A 23,285-nucleotide genomic window follows, 5' to 3' on the forward strand; every position below is an offset into this window, starting at 1 on the left:
TTAACCTTCCCCTTCCATGTTGCTTGTGACATTGATGTTTTATCACAGCAATAGAAACCCTGAGACATATCTTCTTCAGTAAACTAGGCAAGACATTTTCTGAGATCTTCCCTGCATATGCTACATGATTATACTGCCTCCCCACCTCCACACTGCCAGGCTACAAAGTCTCTTTGCTACATCTGTGTAAGTCTCAACGTCTTCAGAACTGTCTCCCCCTACCTTCTCCACTTAAAAGCAAGTGCCACAAAATGAGTGATTAGTGTACCCACAACTTTCTGTTGTCCAGAACAGAACCAAAACAGGTACTGTATTAGTTTTGTCTATTGTCTCTGCAAAGAAAGCTAAGACATATTGTCTGACAAGTGAGTAGCTCCACATATTGAAAATGGTGTGTGTGTGATCTAATTAATATACATAGATTGATACTATGAGACCCTCTGTCCAGTTTTAGAGGTTGCAGTCTCCTAGGTTGTACAGTTCATATTTAAGGTGATATCTGTGGGACTTTTAGGGGTGCATAGTGCTCAGTCTGTGCAATCCCACCCAGTTTTCTTGAGATTGATGTCCGGAAAGCACATTGGTCGTATTACTATCATAAAAAATATCCAGTGGTGGCTCCCACTGTCAATGGCATGCATTCATCTTTCCTGAACTCATCCTTTCTCGTCCAGACTAACGCTTGCTCTCTCTCTAGGCAGCTCCATTGTCCATCTCGCCTCCTCATGCACTTTGGGCATCAGCCACGAAGAATTTCTGCATCCCACCCAGGGAAAGCTCTGCCATGCTCCAGTGCGACATAGGTGTAGCTAGAATGTTCTCTCACAGCAGCGTCTCAGTCTTCTGTCTCACTAGACTTTTACCAGTCTCGCATATGGGCACTATGAGTGCTAAATAGTCAAGAGCTGAGTCATTCACTCTACGTCCCCCACTAGGTGACAAAAGGTTGCAGAAATGAATGAGAGAATGGGCGAGTGCCTCGCCTAACGAATACATGCTCTAATTTGGTAATCCATTAAACTATTCAAATGGTAAGTGATTAGACAAACTTCATTGCACTTTTTATACTTAAAACTGTTCCAACAAAGCAGATAAAGGGGACTTCAAGTGGACATATGGTCTCCATCTCCCTCTAAAGAGTCAGAGAATGAGCTATGAAGTCATCACTGTTTTCTTTTCCAGCTGCAGCAGACTGGTGGGTTGATGCTAGCCAAGCGTGGACTTTAGACTTTAGTCTGAGACCATGCTCAATAAATCAGGGCTTTTTAAAAAAACTTTCTTCAAGAAAAGAGCTGTCATACCATGTTTCCTGCAGTGGGCTGGAGTGAATGCTTCCCCTCCTTCTGCATCAGCGTTGGCACCCTAGACAAGATGGTTGTGGTCACTACTGACAGCTAGTCTTTTCTCTAAATGTCTCAGGCCAAATGTATTTCTTAGGTGGCATTGGGAAGTATTCTAAATCTTATTAGGCTTTTGAAAAGAAAACATAGTTTCATCAAATACAGCCCGGGTCTGGAAGGATTCTGAGAGCGGAACTGAATAATCCAACCCTTAGCAAGTAGAAAGCAAGTGTGAGTTGGTGCTGAATTTTCTTCAGTGCCCAGTCTACCCACTCCTAGCTGAAGAGATGTACAGATTCTGAAACCCCCCAGTGGGAAAGGAAAAGCATCCTTTCTTCCCTCATGCATTTCCCATCACAGCTCAGCAGAAAGCAATCTTAAAAAGAACGTGATTGGGGGGGTGGGGTCTTTCACATGTCAGCATATATGCTACATGAAAACATACCTGAAATCACATTTCTTCCCAGCAGTAGCTTTTAAACTAAAATATAATAATGATAATGTTTATTTTAAAAGCACTCTAATGTTTTGCATTTTATTTCTTCATCTTTCAACATAAGGCATGGTGCTGGTGACGATTAATCCTTTCATGATGTGTCTGAGAAGTTATCTGACAGAAGTCTTTCTCCCTTAATGATATCCTACTTAGCGTAAGAACGAGTTTGGAGAACAGAGAGTTAGATCCCTTGTGCTGGTTCCTACTGGAGTTAGATCTCAACAGCACAGGTACGTTAAGATAGCCATAGTAGAGAGCTGAAATCCACAGCATAAAGCAAGCCTTCTACTGCAACTGTCCCTTCCTAAAGTAAGGTGGTAGGGTTGCAAATGTCTTGATTTGACTACCAACTCTGCAAATGACTTCCTGCTGGACCCTTAAGGGGAGTGCAAACCTCTCTGTGCTTCTGCTTTCTTCCTCGATGAGATAAAGGCAGTACCGCAGGGCAGATGAAATGAAAACTGTAAGAGTTCTTGGAGAATCTTCCAACTGTAAACCCTCGTAATAGTTTTCGTTTCCTTTCCTTCCTCGTCCTAGTACTGTTCTCTGGTGTGATTTAAAAGACATTAACAGAACCATCAGGAGGAAATTAAGGCAAGCAAGGCTGTGTTAACTCTTTAACAAGTTCAGAATGAGAAAAAAATGAAGAAAAAAAAGCAGCCTAAAAACACCAGCTAACGAGCTTTCTTGAATCATTAAACACAGTTTTCTGGTGGCGTGTGGACTGGCTATGGGGAAGTTGGAAGTAAGCATGTAGTCTAAATGGAACTCTCTTTTCTCTTTTGACGTGCACTTAGGCAAAAGAAGTAGCAAACACAAGTTTGTTTTTCTGAAATCTCTAAGTTGGCTTCTCTAGGAAGAGGTATTTCACAAAAGCATCTTAATAAGATGGGACACAGGAGACATCGAAACGATGGAAGTAGTGTGAATGGGAGGGACAGAAAGTCATTTAAAAACTGTTTTATTTTAACAGGGACAGATGTCAGGATGCCAGTCAAAAACATCTTCACCTGCTTCCTCCAAAGCTTCGTCCTTCCCTCCTCTCTCTCTGGCAGAGATCATTCTCTCAAATCCTGCTCTACTGGCTTGATCCTGGGTAGGATTAAGATTTCTCAGGGGCGGGGGTGGGGGGTGCTCTCACACGCTGCTCACTTACCCTGGAGCTTATGAAACATGCCCATTCTGTGTACACTGGAAGGACCAAGAATGTTCAGAATTTAGAGAAAGAAGAAAAAAAAAAAAAAAGAAATGAGAGGTTCTGGACAACCAAAACCTCAAACTAAAAAGTTCACTGTTTCAAAAACACCAGTGTTGGTATAGAATTAGAGCTAATTATAACAATTTGCTTCTTTCTCTAAACACTTCTTTCAGAATTACGTTTGCCAAGCTGTCAAGGTGAACAACTCTATTTTACCATGGTACAGGGCCTGAGGGTTGAGACCCAGACGGAACAGATGCTCTACAAATGGTGAAATTTGTCTCTGTCAGAATCACCGCATATACAGCTGTGAACATCAAGAGAGTCTACAAGATAAATACAAGAAGGAGCTATCTCTGAGGCATGCCCTGGCTGGTGTTTGCTACTTAGTTAAATTCACTGACTGAGCTGATGGGAGGAGGGGGGGTCAGGTTAGTCCATGGGAAGGTTGAGGTGTTCTTTTCAAGAATATGAATCAGTGTCTTCCTGGAGTAAATCTTATATAAATGGAGGTGACCGAGGGGTACTTACTCCCTTTTATTTGAAGACACATCTGAATTTCTGTGGAGAAAATACATGCTCACCAACAACTTCTATATATCAGATCAAGAGAAACAACTTTTTAAACCCAAAATTTAATTTGAAGAATCCTCTTTAAAAAGCAGCAGAATGAATATTAAGGTTTATTCATTATATACAAATGCTAATAAGATAAAACATCACATTAAAAGTCAAGCTACACTGCCTGTGAATAAAAATTCCTCGAAAGAACCACACCTCACATTCAAGTGTCTGCGAGGCTGAATAACCCATTGGTCCTTCAGTGACTGCAGAGAGCTTGGAATGCTGTAAGTCCAGAGCCAAATCACTTTGAGCCAAACTTCAGCCTCTTTCACCCTTAATAACAACTTATATTCTCCTCTATATGTGAGCCAACCTTTTTGTGATCGACAGGCAAATCCTTTGGAATGTAGAAACAGAACCCCTGTTTTCATCAACCAAAAAACTAAGAATGCTGTCACGTACCATCTGAGGGCAGCAGCTGAGATCTCCCCACTCTGCTTTAAACTGCCTACCTGTACCCATCAATGCCCTCAGAAAGTGCATTGATTCATGACTTTCTTCATTCTGTTACTATAAAACTTTAATCAACCTATTATCAAGTGGAACAGGGTGACTTGAAACCTTTTCCTGGGCTAGGGTCTGTCATATTTGTCTACAGAATAAACCGTGCTTATCTTTCATGAGATGAGATTTGTGTGTGTGTGTGTGTGTGTGTGTGTGTGTGTGTGTGTTTTCTGTCAACATTGCAGTACACGAGGCCACACTGTATCCAGATGAATACAGAAGCCGTCTTGGTTTGCTTTCAATTTTTGTGACAAACATGACGGCCAAATGCACCTTGAGAAGGATGGGGTTTATTTCAGCTTATAGCTTATAAGTCCATCATTGAGAGAAGTCAGGGAAGCTCAAGGCAGGGTCCTGGAGGCAGGAACGGAAGTAGAGACCATGCAGAAACACAGCTCTACTGACTTGCTCTTCATGACTTTCTCAGTCTTCTTTCTTATAATACCGTGGAACATGGGTTCCATGTTCCAGCATTTCCCTAGTGAGCCGGTCTTCTCATTTAAGCCATTTATCAAGAAAACATCCCCACAGACTTGCCTATAACAAATTGGATGGAGGCATGTTCTTATTTGCGGTTCTGCCTCTAAGATAACTCGAGCTTGTGTCAAATTGGCAAACAACTAAGCAAGCAGGACAAGGACAGAGAGCGTCCGCTGGACACATCTGCTCTGCATTTCAGCCTGGTGTTATGAGTCTTCATCAAAAGTCTGACACATCCTAGTGTCAATCTTCCTGAATTTCCTCCCCCTCGCCCATCTTTCTGCTCTCACGGCCAACTCTACATTGCAGCTGAAAAAGGAGATGCGGGAAAACCATAGGGTGACCTTAGACCAGGGCGCCACTGCCCTATAACTGGAAAGACAAACCATGAACTCACTCTCTTACAGTTTAAAACTCATTCGTCTGCTCTGCAGAAAACTGATTTCACCATCTTCCTCCCTGCATGCTTCTCCACCCAAAGTCCCAGAACAGGTCTACAAGCACAGAAAAAGGAAAGACCCTCAGGAATCCTCTGAAATCTTCTCCTTGTTTATATGCTAAACTGGTGTTTTTAATAGTGTGAGTTAACACTGGGCATCAGCTGAAGAGCAAGGAAAAAGAGGTGAAAGAGAAGGTAATAGTGAAAGAATTACAAACATCAGGAGTTCAAGAGAAAACAAGAGCAAGAAGACAAAGGCACAACTGAAGAAAAACATTGAAAATTAATGCTAACCAAAACAGGGAACAGAATTTTCTGTAATTTGACATGGATTGTATAATTCTGACAGCAAAATTTTTTCTCTATATTGCTAGAAGTTTGTAAATATCCCTGTATTTGAGAGACTGTTTCACGGCATTCTGGTTGTTACACCCGAAGTATCTAAGTACTTTTAAATGCTTGCATGCAGAGTCCGACTTGAGGATGGTGTATTAATCATTGATGATTCAGGTATTCTGCAGCTTTCTAGGTGATAGACGCTCAACGTATGCTTTACTAACCTTTTAATGAAGACACCAACAGGAATAATAAACCGAGCTCCGCTGAATATGCATACATGATTGTGAGAATATTTTCAAGGACAAGGACTTGCATTTTTATACAAAATCTTGCAGCTTGAAACTGCATCTCTCAAGCAGATCAAAGAGTTACCACTAATTTGTGGAGTTATACAAGTTGAATGTAGAAAAACAGAGCAGGGTAGTAGGTTACAAGAGATGGGATGTGGGGTGGAAAAATTTTCAATAAAAAGGTAAATTCATGATCTGTCATATCCCATGGTAACTAAAGTTAACAACACTGTCCTATATATTTGACATTTGCTAAGAAGTAGCTCGTGTGCTGGAAAGATAGCTCAGGGATTAAAAGAACTTCTTGGTCTTACAGAGGACCTGGGTCCAATTCTAAACACCTATATGATGACTCACAACTATCTATAACTTCAGTTCTAAGGAATCAAATGTTGATCCCATCCTCTGAAGATATCAGGCATGTACATGGTAGGTGGACTTACATTCATATATACATTCGTATAGCAAAGTACCCATACACACAAAATAAAATAAATAGATCTAAAGGATCCTAAAGAGGAGCAACAAAAGGTACATCGTGAAAGGGTGGGCACACGAATTAACTTGACTGTGGTGATCATTTCACTGTCCTTAAGCCTATCGCATCCATAACATGTACATTTTACATACACACAATTTTTTCAGTTCTATCTTAACAACATTAAAGATGTTATTGTACACACGGGCAAGCACATGTTCTATCCTAGACAGAACACAAATGCCTTTGTTAGAGAACAGTGTACAGGAAAAGTACATGAGGACACCACAAGTTCCGTCCCACATGGAGACGACAATACAAATGCAGTTGTTTTCTGCAAGCAAAGATGGATTTCTTATTCTGTGGTCCAAGTTAAAGAAAACAAAGAAGAAAAAACTCCATCGGAAAGGTGCCTATGATTTCTGTCCTCCAGAGTCCTGACACAGCACCTTCCCAATTTAAATCTCCCATAAAGCTGTTCTGTAGTTTCCTATCAAAGCAACATAAGGGCGGACTGGAGAGATGGCCCAGAGGTTAAAGGCAGTATGTGCTTTTCACCAGGGCTGGCTGCTCACACAGAACTGCAGGTAAAGTCACCTCCAGGGGATCTGATGACCTCTTCTGGCCTCCACAAGTACTGCAGTCATGAGCATACACACATACAATTAAAACTAAAAATTAAAAAGCATTGAAAAGAATCACAATAAATACCAAGATAAAAATACTTGAAACATTCTATTGCCCTTCCCTTTGCAGGCAAGTAACAATGGCCATAACTGGACACCAATATTCAGAAAAGACCAAGGGGTCTTTGAAAGGATGTGCAGAGTTCTTATGTCTAACAACAAAACCCTCCACTCTTTCGAGACATTCCATTCTTTGCTACAACCTGCTCCCAAAGCATGCAGGCAAAATGGACAGCGACAGCCACACATGCTAGTTGAGATCCCGAATGCCGCGCCTGAGGAAGCAGAGAGGCTTCAAGTCCCATTATCCACCGATCACCTTGCAATGCTCATTGCATTCCGGGAATGCGGTACTTACTCTTGGACTGCTCTGGCTATGGAAAGGGCCGTGGATCCAGTTTCATTAACGCTATCTAAGGTCACATTTGGCAGGTCATCATCATCACTGTCACTTTTACTTTGTCTGGGAGATAGGCCTCGGGGGTCCATTTGTGCTGGGAAGAAAAGGCATATATAACGAATTAAAATTAGTGTGCACAGCTGAACTCCACGCTGGACCGACGTCGAGCATTCCCACGAGCAGAATCCCGGGAACTCCTGGAATTAGTGTTTTATGCACTGACCGTTCACAGACATCTTTTCCTTGTCCCTGTGGTGAACACCATACCTGCAATAGATCCCAAGAGTTCCCTGTGTGCGCTAGAACAAAGGTCATCAATATCAGTAAATTGTGATATTGCTGACATGGAGTGGTCAGAGCTAATAACAGAGCTCCTAAGCAACCTGTTCCACCCCCTGGTTTCTCCTGCTCTTTTCTGTTGCCAGGCTTCCAGCCACACCAATTTTCATTAGTGCTTTCCCTAGAGGATACAGGGCATGAGGCAGAAAAGGTATTATTCACTTCACACTCTCATGCGAGGTTAAAAAAGGAACAAAGTGGGCATGATATTTTTTGTTTTTTTCTTCAGTGACTGTCACTACTGCCAGTGGGGCAGAGCCTTGACTACATAAAAATGGCAGAGGTGGAAGCTCCAAGCATTTCTAATACCTGTTTACATGTGTCGCAAAGTATGCTCTCGTCTCTATCATGGTTACAGCCTTTACAAAGATATTTCTACATAAGATTCTCCTTCTGCTGCAGACTTGTCAAGGTAAGATGCTGATCTCCTGCTCCTGCTGACCAAAACCACCTGAGCATTTTGATGAGTAATTCAGTCTAAAATAACCCATGAATTTTAAAGTTAGATTGTTCTGTCATTTTCCCCTTCTGTGAGTAGCTTTGGAAATCAGTGCCCGAAATTTCAAGTCTCACCTCCCTTAGAGAGAAAGCACACCTCCTCATTTGAAAATTCCCTTATGCAAAAGTTAAAATACATGATTCCAATCCAGAAGTTTACTTCTCAATGGAAAACAGAGGCTTTCCAAAACCACCGCTGTTAGTCAAGGAAAGCAACACGTACCTTAAAACAAGTTACAATGACATTTGGGGTACAACTCCATTTCAAATCAAGATCACAAGGGAAGTTAGGTTCGAGCATATTTAAAAATATGGTTAGAATGATATTTGGATACAATTGAGCACAAAGATACCTTTTATTTTTCAAATATCTTTTTTTTTTTTTGCAGCTATGCATTATGGACCCAAAAGTAAAGGCTGATATTTCATCCAGGAAGAGACAATTTGTGGTTGTCCACAATATTTACAGTGTGGCTGGAAAAAACTAACCCTAGAGGGTCTCCACAGGTTTTGAACTGAAGAAACTGGTACTCATTGCATCTGGTGGATGCTAGTGTAGATGACACACTTTCTCTCTCTTGGTCCATGCAAATAGAAAAGTGCTTTGTGAAATGATATTGCTTGTTAAATATTATGTGAATTAATTCAAACACTCTACAATAGTCATCTTTAAATGTGGATAAATTCCTCATTGGTCTGCCCCAGAGATTTTGAGAGAATGTGGAAATACTTTGCCTGTCAAGTCTTGAGAGGTAGGGTGCTATTGGGGACATAAGACTGTTATTGTCATATTGTAGATAAGTCAAGGACATTGCTGAATAGTCTATAAGACTCTGAACACTCAACCATCCACACTAAAGAATCTATCATTCTAAAATGTCAACGATGCAAAGACTGAAAACTTTAACTCTTAACTCTCTGAAAACCCAGAGAGTTAAGAGCTTAGACAAATGGGGGTTTTCTGTGAATAACATATATTCTGTGAATAATAAATGTTCAGTTGAATAAATGTGTCAGAGTTCCAAAGTCTCTGACAAGAAAATCCTGATACACATTGGATTACCTATCTTCTCTAGCTTTGTCCTCAAATACAGCAATTCTTTCTTTTTAAATCAGAGGGCAGAGTCAAAATGCGATTGGCCAGAATTAACCACAGAGTTTTCGGTGGACTAAGATTAGGATAGAGAAAAACAGGATGGAATCAAGAAGAGCTTAGATTGATTAATTTGCAGGCCTTTTGATCTGCAGGTGTGGAGAGGCAGGTTCAGCTGATCGTTCCTCTGTTGTTCTTCGGATCTATCAGGTTTTAACCCCAATATCTGACTCCTGAGTTTTATTTAATAATAGAACGATATAAATAATCACTTCACCTGTGTTGAATGTGTGGCAAGATCAAGGGGTGCGTTTTAAAGCCACCATTTCTCCGAGCTGCTGCAGGTCACTGGCTTTTCTCACTAGGGCTTTTTTCAGTATGTAGTCTCTTTAACAGCCACGCTTGGGCTGCACATCCCAGCCCCAAATCTGCAGTTGCAACCTCCTGCAGGGTCTCCAACAGCCTGAGGCAGCTGCCCATTGCCAGCTCTGTCATCCAGGCAGCTGGAGCCCTCCCATGCTGTGTCCTAGCCTCATGGGCTCTTCCTACACCATCTCCCCATGCACTTTTCAGAGGGCTCACTTCTCCTCCATGTGTGGTACTAGACCAGCTGCAGTTACCCTCAGCTTGGGTATGTAGCACAATGAAGATCTTCTGCAACCCTGCTCTGGGCACCCTGCAGCGCCCAAAGTCCCTGCTTGCACAGCTGAGCACTGTCACTGTAGCTGGTTTCCCACACATACCTCCAGTGTTGAAGCTATGGAAAAATGAAAAGTCAGCAGAGCAGGTGAGGCACCTGTGAATTCTTAGGGAGGCAATCAGGTTTTATTTCTTTTTAAAAATCTTTTGCAAGTTAAGAATGGGAAACAGTATCATGATGCAGGGAGTTAGGACTCTATATAGTTCCACAAAGGAAGGTTTGAAAATTGAAAAATTAAATGAAGGGATAATCAACTTAGCTGGGGTTGGCATAATATTGGTCAAATAAAAATAAAATAAAGTAAAAATAATATTTTTAACAAAGATTGACTTAAGCTGTAAATAGAATGTTCTCAGATCAAGAATTTAGACAGATATTAATTTGATCTTTGCTAATTCAGAATGTAAAAGGACAATTATTCCTTTAAAGGTAAGATCAGAACCTGTGGATGAATCGGTCCCAAATACTGATATTGGATCTCACATTTATGATTACCTAAAGGCTGCTTTACTATAGAAGACAGTTTTTTAAACTATACCTTTACAAGAACAGGATAGAGAAAAATTTGCTGTCACAGAGCCTACTTATAATAATTTTCAGCCTGTTAAAAGGTATCGGTGGAAAAGTCTTCCAAAATGATGTTAAACAGCCCTACTTTTTGTCAATATTTTTGTACAACAACCATTTGAAATAATTCATAAACAGTTCCCTCAATCTATATTTTACCATGATATCATTGTTGTCATTTCAAAAAAGCAGCATGAGAGAGAAATATGCCATGTAACAGAACTCATGTGCAAGGGCTTTTTATTAGGGGTAAGGTAACATAAAAAAAAGGGAAGGGAGGGGTGAGGGTGGCCTATGGGGATAGGAACAGCAGAAGAGAAGAGAAAGGCAGAGAGAGAGAGAGAGAGAGAGACAGAGACAGAGACAGAAAAGCAGAGTGAGAAAAAAGAGAGATGTGGGGTGGGCAGGGGCCCTTTAAAAGGGATCTTAGAGAATGTACATAGAAGGTGCTCTTAGTGGAGATAGTGGAGGACATAGCCTGTCAGAACCTCAAGGCGAGGCCAGTACAGATGCCTGACTGTTAACAATCTTCAGTTGATTCAGACACAGAGACTTTAGAAATAATGTTTGATGAAGTAAAGAGAATTTTGTCTTGTTGTGTGTTACAAACTGCTCTGGAAAAAATACAAAGAGAAGATTCTCTTAATTACCTAGGATATTAAATAGGTTTACAGAAAATTCAACTACAGAAACAAATCAGGAGAAATGAATGATGAACTCTTAATGATTTTCAAAAATTGCTAGGAGATACTAACATGTCGTGATAAACAATCAAGATAACTACTCAAGAACTATGTAATTTATTTCAAAACTTAAAAGGTGATAAGAACTTAAATAGTCTAAGGAAATTATCAACCAAGGCAGGGATAGAATTGGCTTTTGTAAAAGAGAAATTACAGTATGCACGCATGAATTGCCTGTATCTAGAACTTGAATGAATCCAGGTCATACTACGGCTTACTCATTTTCCTTGAGTAATTTTTATTTATTTATTTATTTATTTATTTATTTATTTATTTATTTATTTTTTGGTTTTTCGAGACAGGGTTTCTCTGCGGCTTTGGAGCCTGTCCTGGCACTAGCTCTGTAAGACCAGGCTGGTCTCGAACTCACAGAGATCTGCCTGCCTCTGCCTCCCGAGTAATTTTTAGACAGAGAGAAGATAATACCTTAGGATGGATATTTTTACCACACAAACAGAGTAAAAAAAATTAAAGTCCTGTGTAGGAAAGCTTTCTGAATTGATTCTGAAAGGAAAAATGAGACTCTATCAATTAATAATACTAGACCAAACAGAAATTATGATATCTTTTATTAATGCTGAAATATCCTCATTATGTGCAGAAAATGAATACTGGCCAATAGCTTGCAGTAATTTATTGGGGGAAATTAAAAACAAATATCTTGAAAACAAAAGATTTCAGTTTATAAAAAGAACCAGTTAATTCTCCCTCATAATGTATGAGAAACATAAATTTCCAGAGCCCCTACATTCTATACTCATATAAATAAATCAGAAATGGAAGGTTACAAGTCAGGAAAATAAGTAAAGTAGCTCAAAGCCCTATGGTTCTGTTCAAAAGTCAGAATTAAATGATATTCTCATGGCTTTATTAGATTTTCCCAGAATCTTTTAATACAATTACTGCCCCTCGAGATATAGAGTTGTTTTATATATTGAAGCTGCTGAATTTATTCCAGATATTTAGCATTAACTTTCTATATTTAATTACAAGAAATAACCAGAAATAGAAATAATCCCTTGTATATAACACATATCAGATCCCATATGGGTCTACCAGGACCTCTAGCACAAAGTAATGAGGAATATAGATTTATTCCTCATTTATATATTTATATAGACAAAATACAAAAGGAGTTGTCAAAGACAGCCCAGCTAGAGGAGGGCTTGGTTTGTTCTGCAAGAGGATAAAGGCCAAGCCTAAAGCTAACTGTCTGAGATATCCCAGGAAAGGCTGGAGCTCTTGTATGATCATCTAAATAATGCGGTGCTTACATAAACTTAAGGATAAAATATGCTAAGGAAGTTATCGGTTTGGATGTGCTTTTCAGGAGGATCCTACTTAAAGACTTCTTTCCAATATTTTCAATAAATATTATAAAATACATCTGCTGCCACCATTCTGGGAAATTCCTCATATTCAAACCCTCAGCCAAACTAAGAAAATAATCAGAAAGGCTTTTTAAAATTTGCATTGCTGATTAGGTCAGATGATTAGCTTATCTACATACTTGCATAATTCCACTCTGCTTTTATTAAATGTGGAATAGGGACATCTCATTCAGTTAACCTCCATTAGTCTTTGCACATCTGAGTCCATGTTAGGAAGGATCAATTTTCTTGGTACTCATTTCGGATAATGCAAAAGTTTCCAGGGCAACCAGAACACTCATACCTCTCACACATTCAATCTCTCTTTCTCCCTCCCTCTCTCCCCCCTCTCTCTCTCTCACACACACACACACACACACACACACACACACATTCACACATATACACACACAGAGTTCTGTAAGTAAGAGAATAAGAGATCATCTGTGGCTGCAAAGAATTTATCTTGGAGCTTGGCGTGGCAGTCTATACCTTTAACCTATTCTCAGGAGGTAGAATACAAAGAGATCTCTGAGTTCAAGGCCAATCTAGTCTACCAAGTAATTCCTAAACCAGCAAGAGTTACTTGGTAAGATCCAGTCTCTCATTAAACACACACACACACACACACACACACACACACACATGCACACACACACACACACACAGATACACACACACACATACAAAACAGAAATATGCCCATACAAGCAAACCCCTCATATTTAAGATTTTATACATTTGAAAAGTGGAAAATGGATTGGGATGTTTGGAGAAACTCAGTTCTTGAATTTGGAGGTGTTCTGGACAAATCCCAGGATGAAAACTGCAGCATTCCAAACACTTGAAGTTGAGCAGATTGATTTTCAATTCCAGTTGGTGACATAGTACCACTAAGCAGATTGTCCTGCGCAACATCCTTATCTGGCCACTTCTAACAGTGACTCTGCTGGACTCTATGGCCTGCTGTGGTTAAAATACATTGGAAGATACAACACAAGCGGTGACTTGAAAAGAACTTCTTCACTGGGACTCCTGTTCTGAGAAGTGGGTCACCCTGGGAAAGAGCTTGGACAGAGTTAGTTGGAAGAGATGCGCTGCTTAGCTGGCCACCCATCCCAGCTAGTAAGTTCGCCATATTTCATTAGCTATTCTCATTCCAATCACCAGAAGACCACATCTATACCAGGGATTCCAGATGTGGCCAGTGTGAAAACTCTTGGTCTAAACCCATTCTGAATTCTGACCTTCAGAACTGTGATCACATAAAGCACTTGCTATTTTAATCTAACTGATTTAGGAGTGATGTCTCCTCAGTGCTGTGGACAACTGACAGCCAGTCAATCCGCCCTTAGGCATTTTTGTTTGCCAAAGGCAGCCTTGCATTCAGTAACCAAAGCCCAAGTGGAGCTCAACACGACATGCAATCCTCTGTTCTTTCTGCTTTTCAGTTACAAACCTTCCAGGTGCATTTACAGCTCTTTCCATGTAGGAGAGGCCTGAGTGACAACCTGGGCATCACTCAGGGGCATTCCCTCCTTCTATGGGGCAGAGGGCAGAAGTCCCTGCCAAAGCAAACCCTTCACAGTTTCTTCTTTCTAAGTCTACACTTGACAGAAAGTCCATCAGGTGCCTCTTTTGAGGCCTGTGGATACCCCTTTCATGCCCCTTTCAACACACTTAAACTCCTTTTCCTCCTGTGGACTAGTGAACAGACACTGATACATCACACCAGAGGACATGGCCCCTCAACATCCTCTCCAGCCTAGGCACTATCAAAAAATGAAACACTTCCGCTGAAGATAACTGGCCCATTCATGCCTTTGCTTAAGAAGTTTTCCATAAATCATCTTATTAAATGTATGTGACAAAATGATTTCTGAACCTTAAAACATAAGGACTAACACGTCCTTTAAAAAAAAAAAGAGAGAGTTGGGAGGGAATGGTTCAGTGGCAAAGTTCTTGCTTAGCATTTCTATGACCCTGGGTTTCCTTGTGAGCATTATATCAGAAGAAAAAGATCTTAGAAAGAGGTACAGAATCCCTTTCCTGCCTATTGGGGCAAAAAAGAGAAGATGCTGAGACTTGGCAGGAGTAGGGGGCCATTGAGCTGGGTGGGCAGCAGCCACAGTGCTGCGAGGCTGTATTTCCGCTTTCAGTGGCTCACATTGCCTGCCCTGTAAACTTACTTCTTAACCTTGCCAAGGCCGAAACTTGTCCCAGTTCGGGAAAAGCCGGCTGCCAGGAGAGCTGCTGTTACACTAGACAGAAGGGCAATAAAGGAACATGAATGCTTTGGAAGGATTATATTGTTGGAATGTCCATCTCTTGGGGCAGCAGGTCCTCCCCCAACACAATCTAAGGAGGAGTTGTTCCCAAAGGGACTTGCAGAGCTGTAGCATGGAAGCACAGCTCCTGCTTCAGAAAACATGAGGGGCCCCTGGCCTTGTCACTTGCAACCTGTTGATCTTACGCAAATGATGTCACATTGCTCATTTCCCCCCTCTCTACTGTGGCTTCTTGGAAGTTAAGGAGGTAATTAATATGCACAACCCGGTTAGTAGACCCTAGCCTGAATAGCCTGAAGCTCAGCAGTCTATCATCATCACACTGCTAACCCTGGCAGTGCTTGCAATGCTTCTTCAACCATAGTGGGACATGCCACTTCTGTAGCCAAGGCTTCTTCATCTCCAGGAACAGTCAACCGAAATAAATTCACTCTCCTCATTCCTAAACTGGCCAAACTTAATGGAGGCAGAACGGACAGAAACGTTACCGATGGTGCCACATCTCTCGATCCGAATATCCATTTATGTATTGAGGCAGTGTTCTCATAGGACAGCTACAGAGTACCGGGCATCTTTCAGAGTGGTGGCAAAAGTGCGGTGACTTAGGTCAATTACAGTAGCCCAATGTCACACTAGTGGAGAGGATGGTAGAGATGATGGGAGAGATGGTAAATAATACATATATAAGTGAGAAAATAACTGAACATTCTAGATCACCTAAGGGCCACAGAGCCAAAGGAAGCAATCGAGGCTGCCAGGGGTTGCTGAGAGCTGAGAAGACATCCTTGGTGATGGTAGTAGCTAGGAATCTAGCCTGGGAAAGATTACATAGGAGCGGGAACCTGGGGGAGTAGATAGATGCTTGCACGTGGGCTGGCTTGTTTTCATTTTGGGGGAAGGGTCATGATCAGGACAGCGAACAACAGACGCAAAGACTCTGAGCTGGCTGTGTGATCCAGATGCCTGGGATTCCTGCTGAGGGACGGATGCAGCTGGAGCTAACAAAGGGAGAAAGAACCCTCCCTTTGTTAAGGACCAGGGAAGAGGGAATTTGTGTGTGTATGGTGGTAGTGGGGGGGGGGGCTAAGAGTCACTGGAGTGTTCTAGCAGAATAAAAGCATGCCATCAATTATGGTCTCTGTGAAGAATCCAGTTTGGTGTGCCTGCCCATCAAGGTGGAGACCCGCACACAGGAATTATCAGGGCTAATAGTAGTGTTCTTGGGAAAACCGCACTAATCTTCTCTTGTTTTGACACTACTTCATGCTGGCTACGCAGTGCACCCAGTTAAACTCAGGACACTTGTGTTGTTATGAAGCATGGTCTTCATTCTCCTTTTGTACAACTGACCTTTGCTTTCAAATTATGAGTTGTTCAATTACATGGCTTCCTTTCCTGGACATCAAGACATATGAGGAGAGAAACAGCTAAAAGTAAGCAAAGCTTGGCTCGTGCTAACAGTGGGTTCTAAGATCAGAACCAGCTCCCCAGAGTCCTGCCTACCTCCCAGGATCCTAAAGATCCTTGCCTCTCTCTCCCTTCACTTTTGCCTTTACAGAGCAGAAAGTGTGAGGTATGCATGGAAGCCCACGTGTGGACTTAAAAATTCCATCAATTCTGCAAATCTTGAGATGCTGCTAATACATGGATATAATATGCAATTTTGTTCGTTTTCTCCTTATCCCTATCTGTATACTTGACAGCATAATGGTTTCCGCTACCACTGTATTAAAAAATAATATCATAATATTTGTATAGTTCCCTAGTGCAGGGTCCACTTCTCTATGACAATGCTGTTGGTCCTCTGAATGACACTCAGCACAATTGCTTGCTCCATGCATTTTCAGTCCCAATTTCTTCTGACAACCCTCTCTGTCCTATGGTTCGAGGGATGGGCAAATTAAGGCATGGGGGAGTTGCCACTTGTTTTATGAATAAAATTTCATTTATCTATTCTCATTTTTTTAAATTTGGTCACTTTAGTGCCGTGATCTAAGCAGAGACTGTCCCCAAATTCATGTGGTTTCATATAAAACAAAAATGTCTCTTTTGAGACAGTTTCATTGGCTTTGCCATGCACTGCTAAGAATTTTGGGGCTCTTTGTCCCTATGATTATCAGTCCTACATTTTCTGGGCCATTCTACAGGATCCTCACTATATATCGGTTTGTCCTTTAGGCTCTTCTCTCCATCTCTCTGTTGATAGGCTTCTCTACAGTGCCGCACAATCTCAAGATTACTGGCTTTATGTGCTCAGCTGTGACCTCCCTTCCACGCATCTTTCAAGCATCTTGCTGACTCTTTCACCACTGATACATTCAAAATCATCTCAAGCCCTACCCTTTCTTCATGATTCTTAATTCCAATAGAGAGAGTTCCACACTGGGACTCACTTCAAAATTCCCTCATCCCCCCCCCCTCAAATTAGCTACTAACTGTTCTTGCTAAATCCCTGCCCTCTTTTCTTGCTGAACATTTTCAAAATCCTGCTGCATCCACTTTCTCCATATAAGGTTTCTCTACAAATCAATGAGCACAAGCCTCTCCTAAAACGTTCTTCACTTTGAAACCCTTGAACGCTTCCCATCTTCTAATAAATAAGGTTTGACAGCACCCCGTGATCATTTCCCAACTCTAACCATGAATAATACCTCATACCCCATCTTGCTCATGATATTTACTTTAGTTTGCAATTCATCCAGTAAAACCCCATGAATCCTCTGGCATATCTGGTCCTTCTTCCTTTAGCAAAATCTAATAACTCCTTGGAGAAATCCATACTTTGTATTTGCATATGTTTGTGGCACTCTATTTTCAACTCTAGTTGAGTACATGTATATGCTATACCCTCTGTTATTCTATTTGCCCCTTGAGAGGAGAGGGACCATATGAATAATAACCTTTCTTATACCATAGAAAGTAATGTTTGCTGGAGAAGACTATAGGGTAAGTGCAAAGTTGTAGTTAAAATGGTCACATCAGTTGCAGATTGTCATAGGTTTCTGCCACAGAATTACAGAGTGGTTCATTTCCATTTCCTTTCAAAAGTTACATCCTGGCTTCCACTCTAAAGTTAACATTTACTTATGGGAAGTTATAATTATTACATCTCTATGACTTCGTAAAGTCTTAGAATATTATATTTGGGGTATACATAGACCATGGCATGACACAAGTGGTAATATCCATATTTTTGTTTACTTTTTAGCTAGATTACATTTAGTATGGTTGTCTGTCCTTTCAGGAAATGATCTCTCCATATGCTGCAGTTCTTTCAAAGAAGTTACTGTCTAGAAATAGCAAAAAGAAGGATATCATCATTAAAATAAAACTTCAAAACTGGATTGTGTTGAGATCCTCAGAAATGTGACAAGGGTTTTCTTTTTTCTAACGAGGCGTGACCAAGACAACTTATTTGTGGCTGGGAAAAAAAAATGAAAGCTGAGTCTCAACTGCCTGTGTTTCCTGGAAGTATATCTCAGAGAAGAAAGGCTTTTGTGATTCTAAAAGCATTCACAAAAATCCCTCTCAATAAGCAGACTTTTCCATTATGCATGGTACCTGCAAAGTCCAAGGGCTTCCGTATGTCACTGTGCCATTCCTTCCTAAATACTTTGCACCTGGCAAGACATTACAGCTGTGTCAAAGCCTACCCAGTGAGTTCCAATTGATTTATTTAAAACTGCGTCCACTTCAGGCAGAGAAGTGTTACGTTAGTAATAGTAATGGGATTTTGAGGTGAGTGCAGGTGGGGAATAATGGTCTCCCCAAATTCATTTCCATCTACAGTCCACAGAGGAGACTTCAGGAGCCACCAATCCGCAGCCTTTTCATTCACTTTTCTCTTTTCATGTAGTTGCTCTTTCTCCTGTCTGTATTTTCTGGCTTATGGATTGGGTCATGTCAGATCTAAGACACTGACTGAGATCAAGAATCTTATTCCATTTTGACTGATTTTTCAGGCATTTTGGATGTGAGAAATTCTTTAAAAGGAGCTTACAAAAAATAATAATAACCCTGACCTTAAGCTTGCTTCTCTTCTCAAAGTAGAACTTTACACTTACCCCACAATCTCCTTCAGCAGGAGAAGTTAGCCCACCGCACAATGTACATGTGGGCTAACTGACCACGACAGAAGCTTCATATGGTGTTGCCCACCTGTGCTCGAGAGGCTGGAACAAGAGAACCTCCATGGGTTCAAGACCAGTCTAAACTATGTAGGAAGTACCAGGTCAGCACAACCTAGCTTTAACAAACAAACAAATAAATAGACCTACAGGGTGGACCTCAAAGGTAGAGATCTTGTCTATCAAGCCAGAGGTTCCATTCTCAAGACCCAATACCATGCACATTTGGGATGGCGAGACCCACCTTAAGTCTGTGACCCATATTCTTGTGGCAACCTATATAAGGGACCTGCAAGAAAGGAGATCTCTATTTGCTTTCTTGGCCCTGTTCTCAGTGGCAAATCATTCCTTCGCTAGTACTAGAGTCTACCTCTTTAGGTTTCTGAGATATACTTGAAAACCCTATAGGACATCGAGCCCCATGGACTGAATAACTATTGGATCCTTGAACTTTTTGTGTGGAGATAGCCATTACTGGACAAGCCAGACCACAGCCTGTAAGTCACTCTAATAAATACATATATATGTATATGTATATATTCATTCTATCAGTTCTGCTTCTCCATGGAACCTTGACTAATAAAGATGTTTGCGTGAGTGCCAGCTTGTACTGGATTCAAGTAGAACTGATCAGCTTAACCAACACCATCTCTGGAAACACCGCTGTTCCATATCATCTACTAGACCGGAGCAGAGCACAAAAGAGGAGGTACACACCAGGTTTTCCCATTCTCCTACATTCTCTTTTGGTTTATGTTAGCTTCTGTGCAAAGTTCATCTTGGTTTTGTGAGAGGAGTTTGTTTTTGAGGAAGATGGGGTAACGAGAAAAAATGCGGTTTTGGACTCTCCCAGGCCAATGCCTAGTACATCGTGTGCTGCTGTATTTGGATGGAAACCAGCACAGAACTTTGATCCTGTTTCCTTCTGCTGCAGTAATGGAGAAAAACGCAATTTTGCTTGGTAAAGAGTGGTGACATCCGTGTGTGACTAACCTTTGGGACATAGACTGCTCTATATTCTTGACATTATCCAGTTACGTTTTTTTCAAACAAAGCTGCCAAGTTCCTCAGCACTAAACCCTGGCTGTTCCTGAGGCCAAACAGAAAGGATCTGAGAGCGTAGATGTCTTGTTATAATCCAAGTGCCTTCCCCTGCTGTCAGGAGCACAGCTACGCTTCCTGTGAGCCTGTGTAGTAAAACCACCACATCCAAGGCCCTCTGGCTACAGTGGTTCTGAACTATCTGGATGTCTCTTTAACTCAGTGGAGTAGTGAATTCAAATTATAAACAGCAACTTCTTCCTGTTATTCTCACATCTATCTATGCGTGATATGAAAAACACAATACTTAACTCGAGTTAAGTAATCCAAATACTTAACTCGGCTTCATATGTTCCATGTGTACAAACAAAGGGTATCGATGCCATTTAACAAAGCATAAACAACAACATCGTATTATAAATTTGCTTTATTTCACTCAGCATGGCATGTGAGATCGGTTCAGACTTTCTGATTTCATTGTTTTCCTCTTCTGCGGTCTAATTGAACTATTTTTTTGAATGGACCACTAGTATTTATCTATTTTCATAATGAAAATTAAGTTTTCAAAATATCCATTGCCAGCTATGCTGTCACAAGCTGCTTCATGGAATATATCTGAAAATTATGATGTAGTTTAATTCATGCACACTGCCAAATTGTTCTCCAAAGTGGCTGAACCAATTTATATTTCCACTGATGTGTGCACATGCTACAGCCACCGACGAGATTGATGTTGCCCGATTTAAACATCACTCTAATGCATAAAGCCTTTCTGTATTATCTAATCTCCCAAAGCACATGATTTAGACTGCTTGGTATCTTGGGAAGCTGAGGAAGGAAGATCTCAAATATGAGGCCACAAGAGGAAGAAAAGAAAGCATATTCTTTATCTCTAGGCTTGACATATTTGTGTGAGTTATAACCAGAGACTATATATTTCTGAAGAATTTTAAGATTTATGGTTTGTTGAACTTTATTTGAAGAGGAAACGCTACATTGTCGTCCTGGCATGTGCTGCACTGACAGGCTCTGCACAGAGCATCTCGGGAGGCTTCTTTATGCCTTGTGCTTGATGAAGTCTCCGCTCTGTTGTCAGCTGGGGATTTATGTTAGCCTGTCTACACTTGCGGACTCATCCTCTCCCTTAACGTTCACATATTTCTAGGTATCTCTGTGAGCATTGCAATGTAATCTGATCTGGTCTCGCAGGTGGATATATTGATATATTTTAGAATACTTCCATTCCTGTCTGTTTTATTTCTTGCTTTGAGAACTTTTCCACTTGCTCCCTGGGTAAACTTCCCACTGCAATCCTTCTACCCAAATATCCTTCCATTCAACCTTCTGGACACATTGCTGTTTCCCAAAGAGAACCTAGGCAAGGTTCTAGATTCACATTTTCTCTCACCGTTGAAATCCACTTGGCCAATAAATTCCACTTAATTGCTTTTGAAGTGACCACTGACCAGGCCTTCAGATAGTCCTGGCTGGTTTCCAGACATGACCTTCTGCTGCTTCTGTTTCTGCTACATCTCACAGCCTCCACGGCCTCCATCCAATGCTATCCTGTTTGCTTCTACCCAATGCAGCCTTCGGTGAGTCCCTGAACTTGCAGGAAATGTCAACCACCAAGCTTATCTCAATTTGTAGTTTCACTAATACACATACCAGTCCTAACTGCATATATAGTGTATAGACAGTACCCACAGCAAAGCCCACAGTGAAATGGATAAAGCACATCAAAGTCAGCAAACAAACCTCCAAACAGAGTGAGACAAGTCTCAGAGACACAAGCATGGGCTTATGCAAACCACGTCCTTGAACATGCCTCAAGCTTCATTTCCAGTTTTGCATATCCTCCATTTGATCATATCTGAGCATCCTTCCTCCTGTACAATCAATCCACTTCCCCACCAGGATGTACTATGGTAATTTGTAGTTCAGGGATTTGAACCTTTAAAATTGCTCTTGTCAATCTAAATGCTGCGACTAAATCTTTCCTCTGGAGCAGCTTTCTCCTGATGTCACCATCACCCTCTTCCACCTCCCAACCTTGTGACTTTCTTTGCGCACCACATCTGTCGGCCTATGCTGGCTGTCTTGCGACTCATCTTACTGTTTTCTTGGCCATTTCATTGTGGGTCTGCTGTGGGTACAATTTGTACACTATATGCTATATATGTGGTTAAAACAGGGATGCATGTTAGTGGGACTACCAATTGACATGGATGGAAAGGAATGTGAAAATTTTTGGTTAAGGCAAAAAGTTAAAAAAAAAATTAAATAGGGGCTGGAGAGATGGCTCAGTGGTTAAGAGCACTGACTGCTCTTCCAGAGGACCGGGGTTCAGTTCCCAGCACCCACATGGCAGCTCACAACTGTCTGGAGATCCAGTTCCAGGGGATCTGACACCTTCACACCAGTGCACATAAAATAAAATAAATAAACAATAAAAAAATATTTAAAAAAATTAAATATATTTAAGCCATGGATGGTGGTGTATGCCTGAAATCTCAGCTCTCAGAAGTCTGAGGTGGGGCACTGGTACATGTTTGAGACCAGCCTGGGCTACAGAGAGTGTACCAGGCCAGCTAGGATTATATAACGAGATTCTGTAGCAAGTGGAAGAAAAGGAAACTAAAGACTTCTGAGTCTCGGTGTCTTAACTTGGAAGCTCTAATTTTCTTTTAAGAAATGAATCTGATAGCGACCAAAACCACAACCTTGCGCTGCAGCCATCACATTTCTTGAAGTAACAGAAAATCTTTACATTTCTGACAGAACCTCATGTCCCAAAGAGAGATCTTGAGCTAAGCATATAGTTGAGAGTAGCCTTCAACTCCTAATCTCCTTGCCTCTGCAACCAACCCTGGAATAACAGATGTGAGCCAGGACCAGGCTCTCCTTTTCTCATTTAAATGGTACAATATAGGGCATAAATTGAAGAACTTTATAATAAGTCAGCTAACTCTATAGTTTATGAAATATACCTGTTTCCTTAAAATACTTTTATATGAACAATATATATGTCAAATATTACTTTATGCATATGAGTATATTTACATTCATACATACAAGCGCGAAGAAGGGACAATATGAAGTCTCACGATAAGTATATTCTAACATGTCTAGGTACTTGTAAAATCCATTGCATTCTGGACTTTACAAACATGAGAGGCCTCTCTAAGTAAACTGATTGGCTGGGCAGGCGCACAATTGAGAGTTCAGAAACAGATTGAACAGTA

General features: G+C 41.0%; 1 protein-coding gene across 4 annotated transcripts in view; it reads right to left on the reverse strand.

The window, feature by feature from the left end:
- Nucleotides 1-23,285, reverse strand: part of Klf12 (Kruppel like factor 12) — a 376,554-nt gene that overhangs the window by 107,322 nt on the left and 245,947 nt on the right. For all 4 annotated transcript variants that reach the window (XM_026788334.1, XM_005365358.2, XM_026788336.1 and 1 more), the window contains one exon: nucleotides 7,233-7,368. In XM_026788334.1, coding sequence (XP_026644135.1) covers nucleotides 7,233-7,368 — 136 coding nt within the window. The remainder of the gene's footprint in view (nucleotides 1-7,232; nucleotides 7,369-23,285) is intronic.

This window comes from Microtus ochrogaster, unplaced genomic scaffold (genome assembly GCF_000317375.1).
Source record: "Microtus ochrogaster isolate Prairie Vole_2 unplaced genomic scaffold, MicOch1.0 UNK2, whole genome shotgun sequence".
NCBI lineage: Eukaryota > Metazoa > Chordata > Mammalia > Rodentia > Cricetidae > Microtus > Microtus ochrogaster.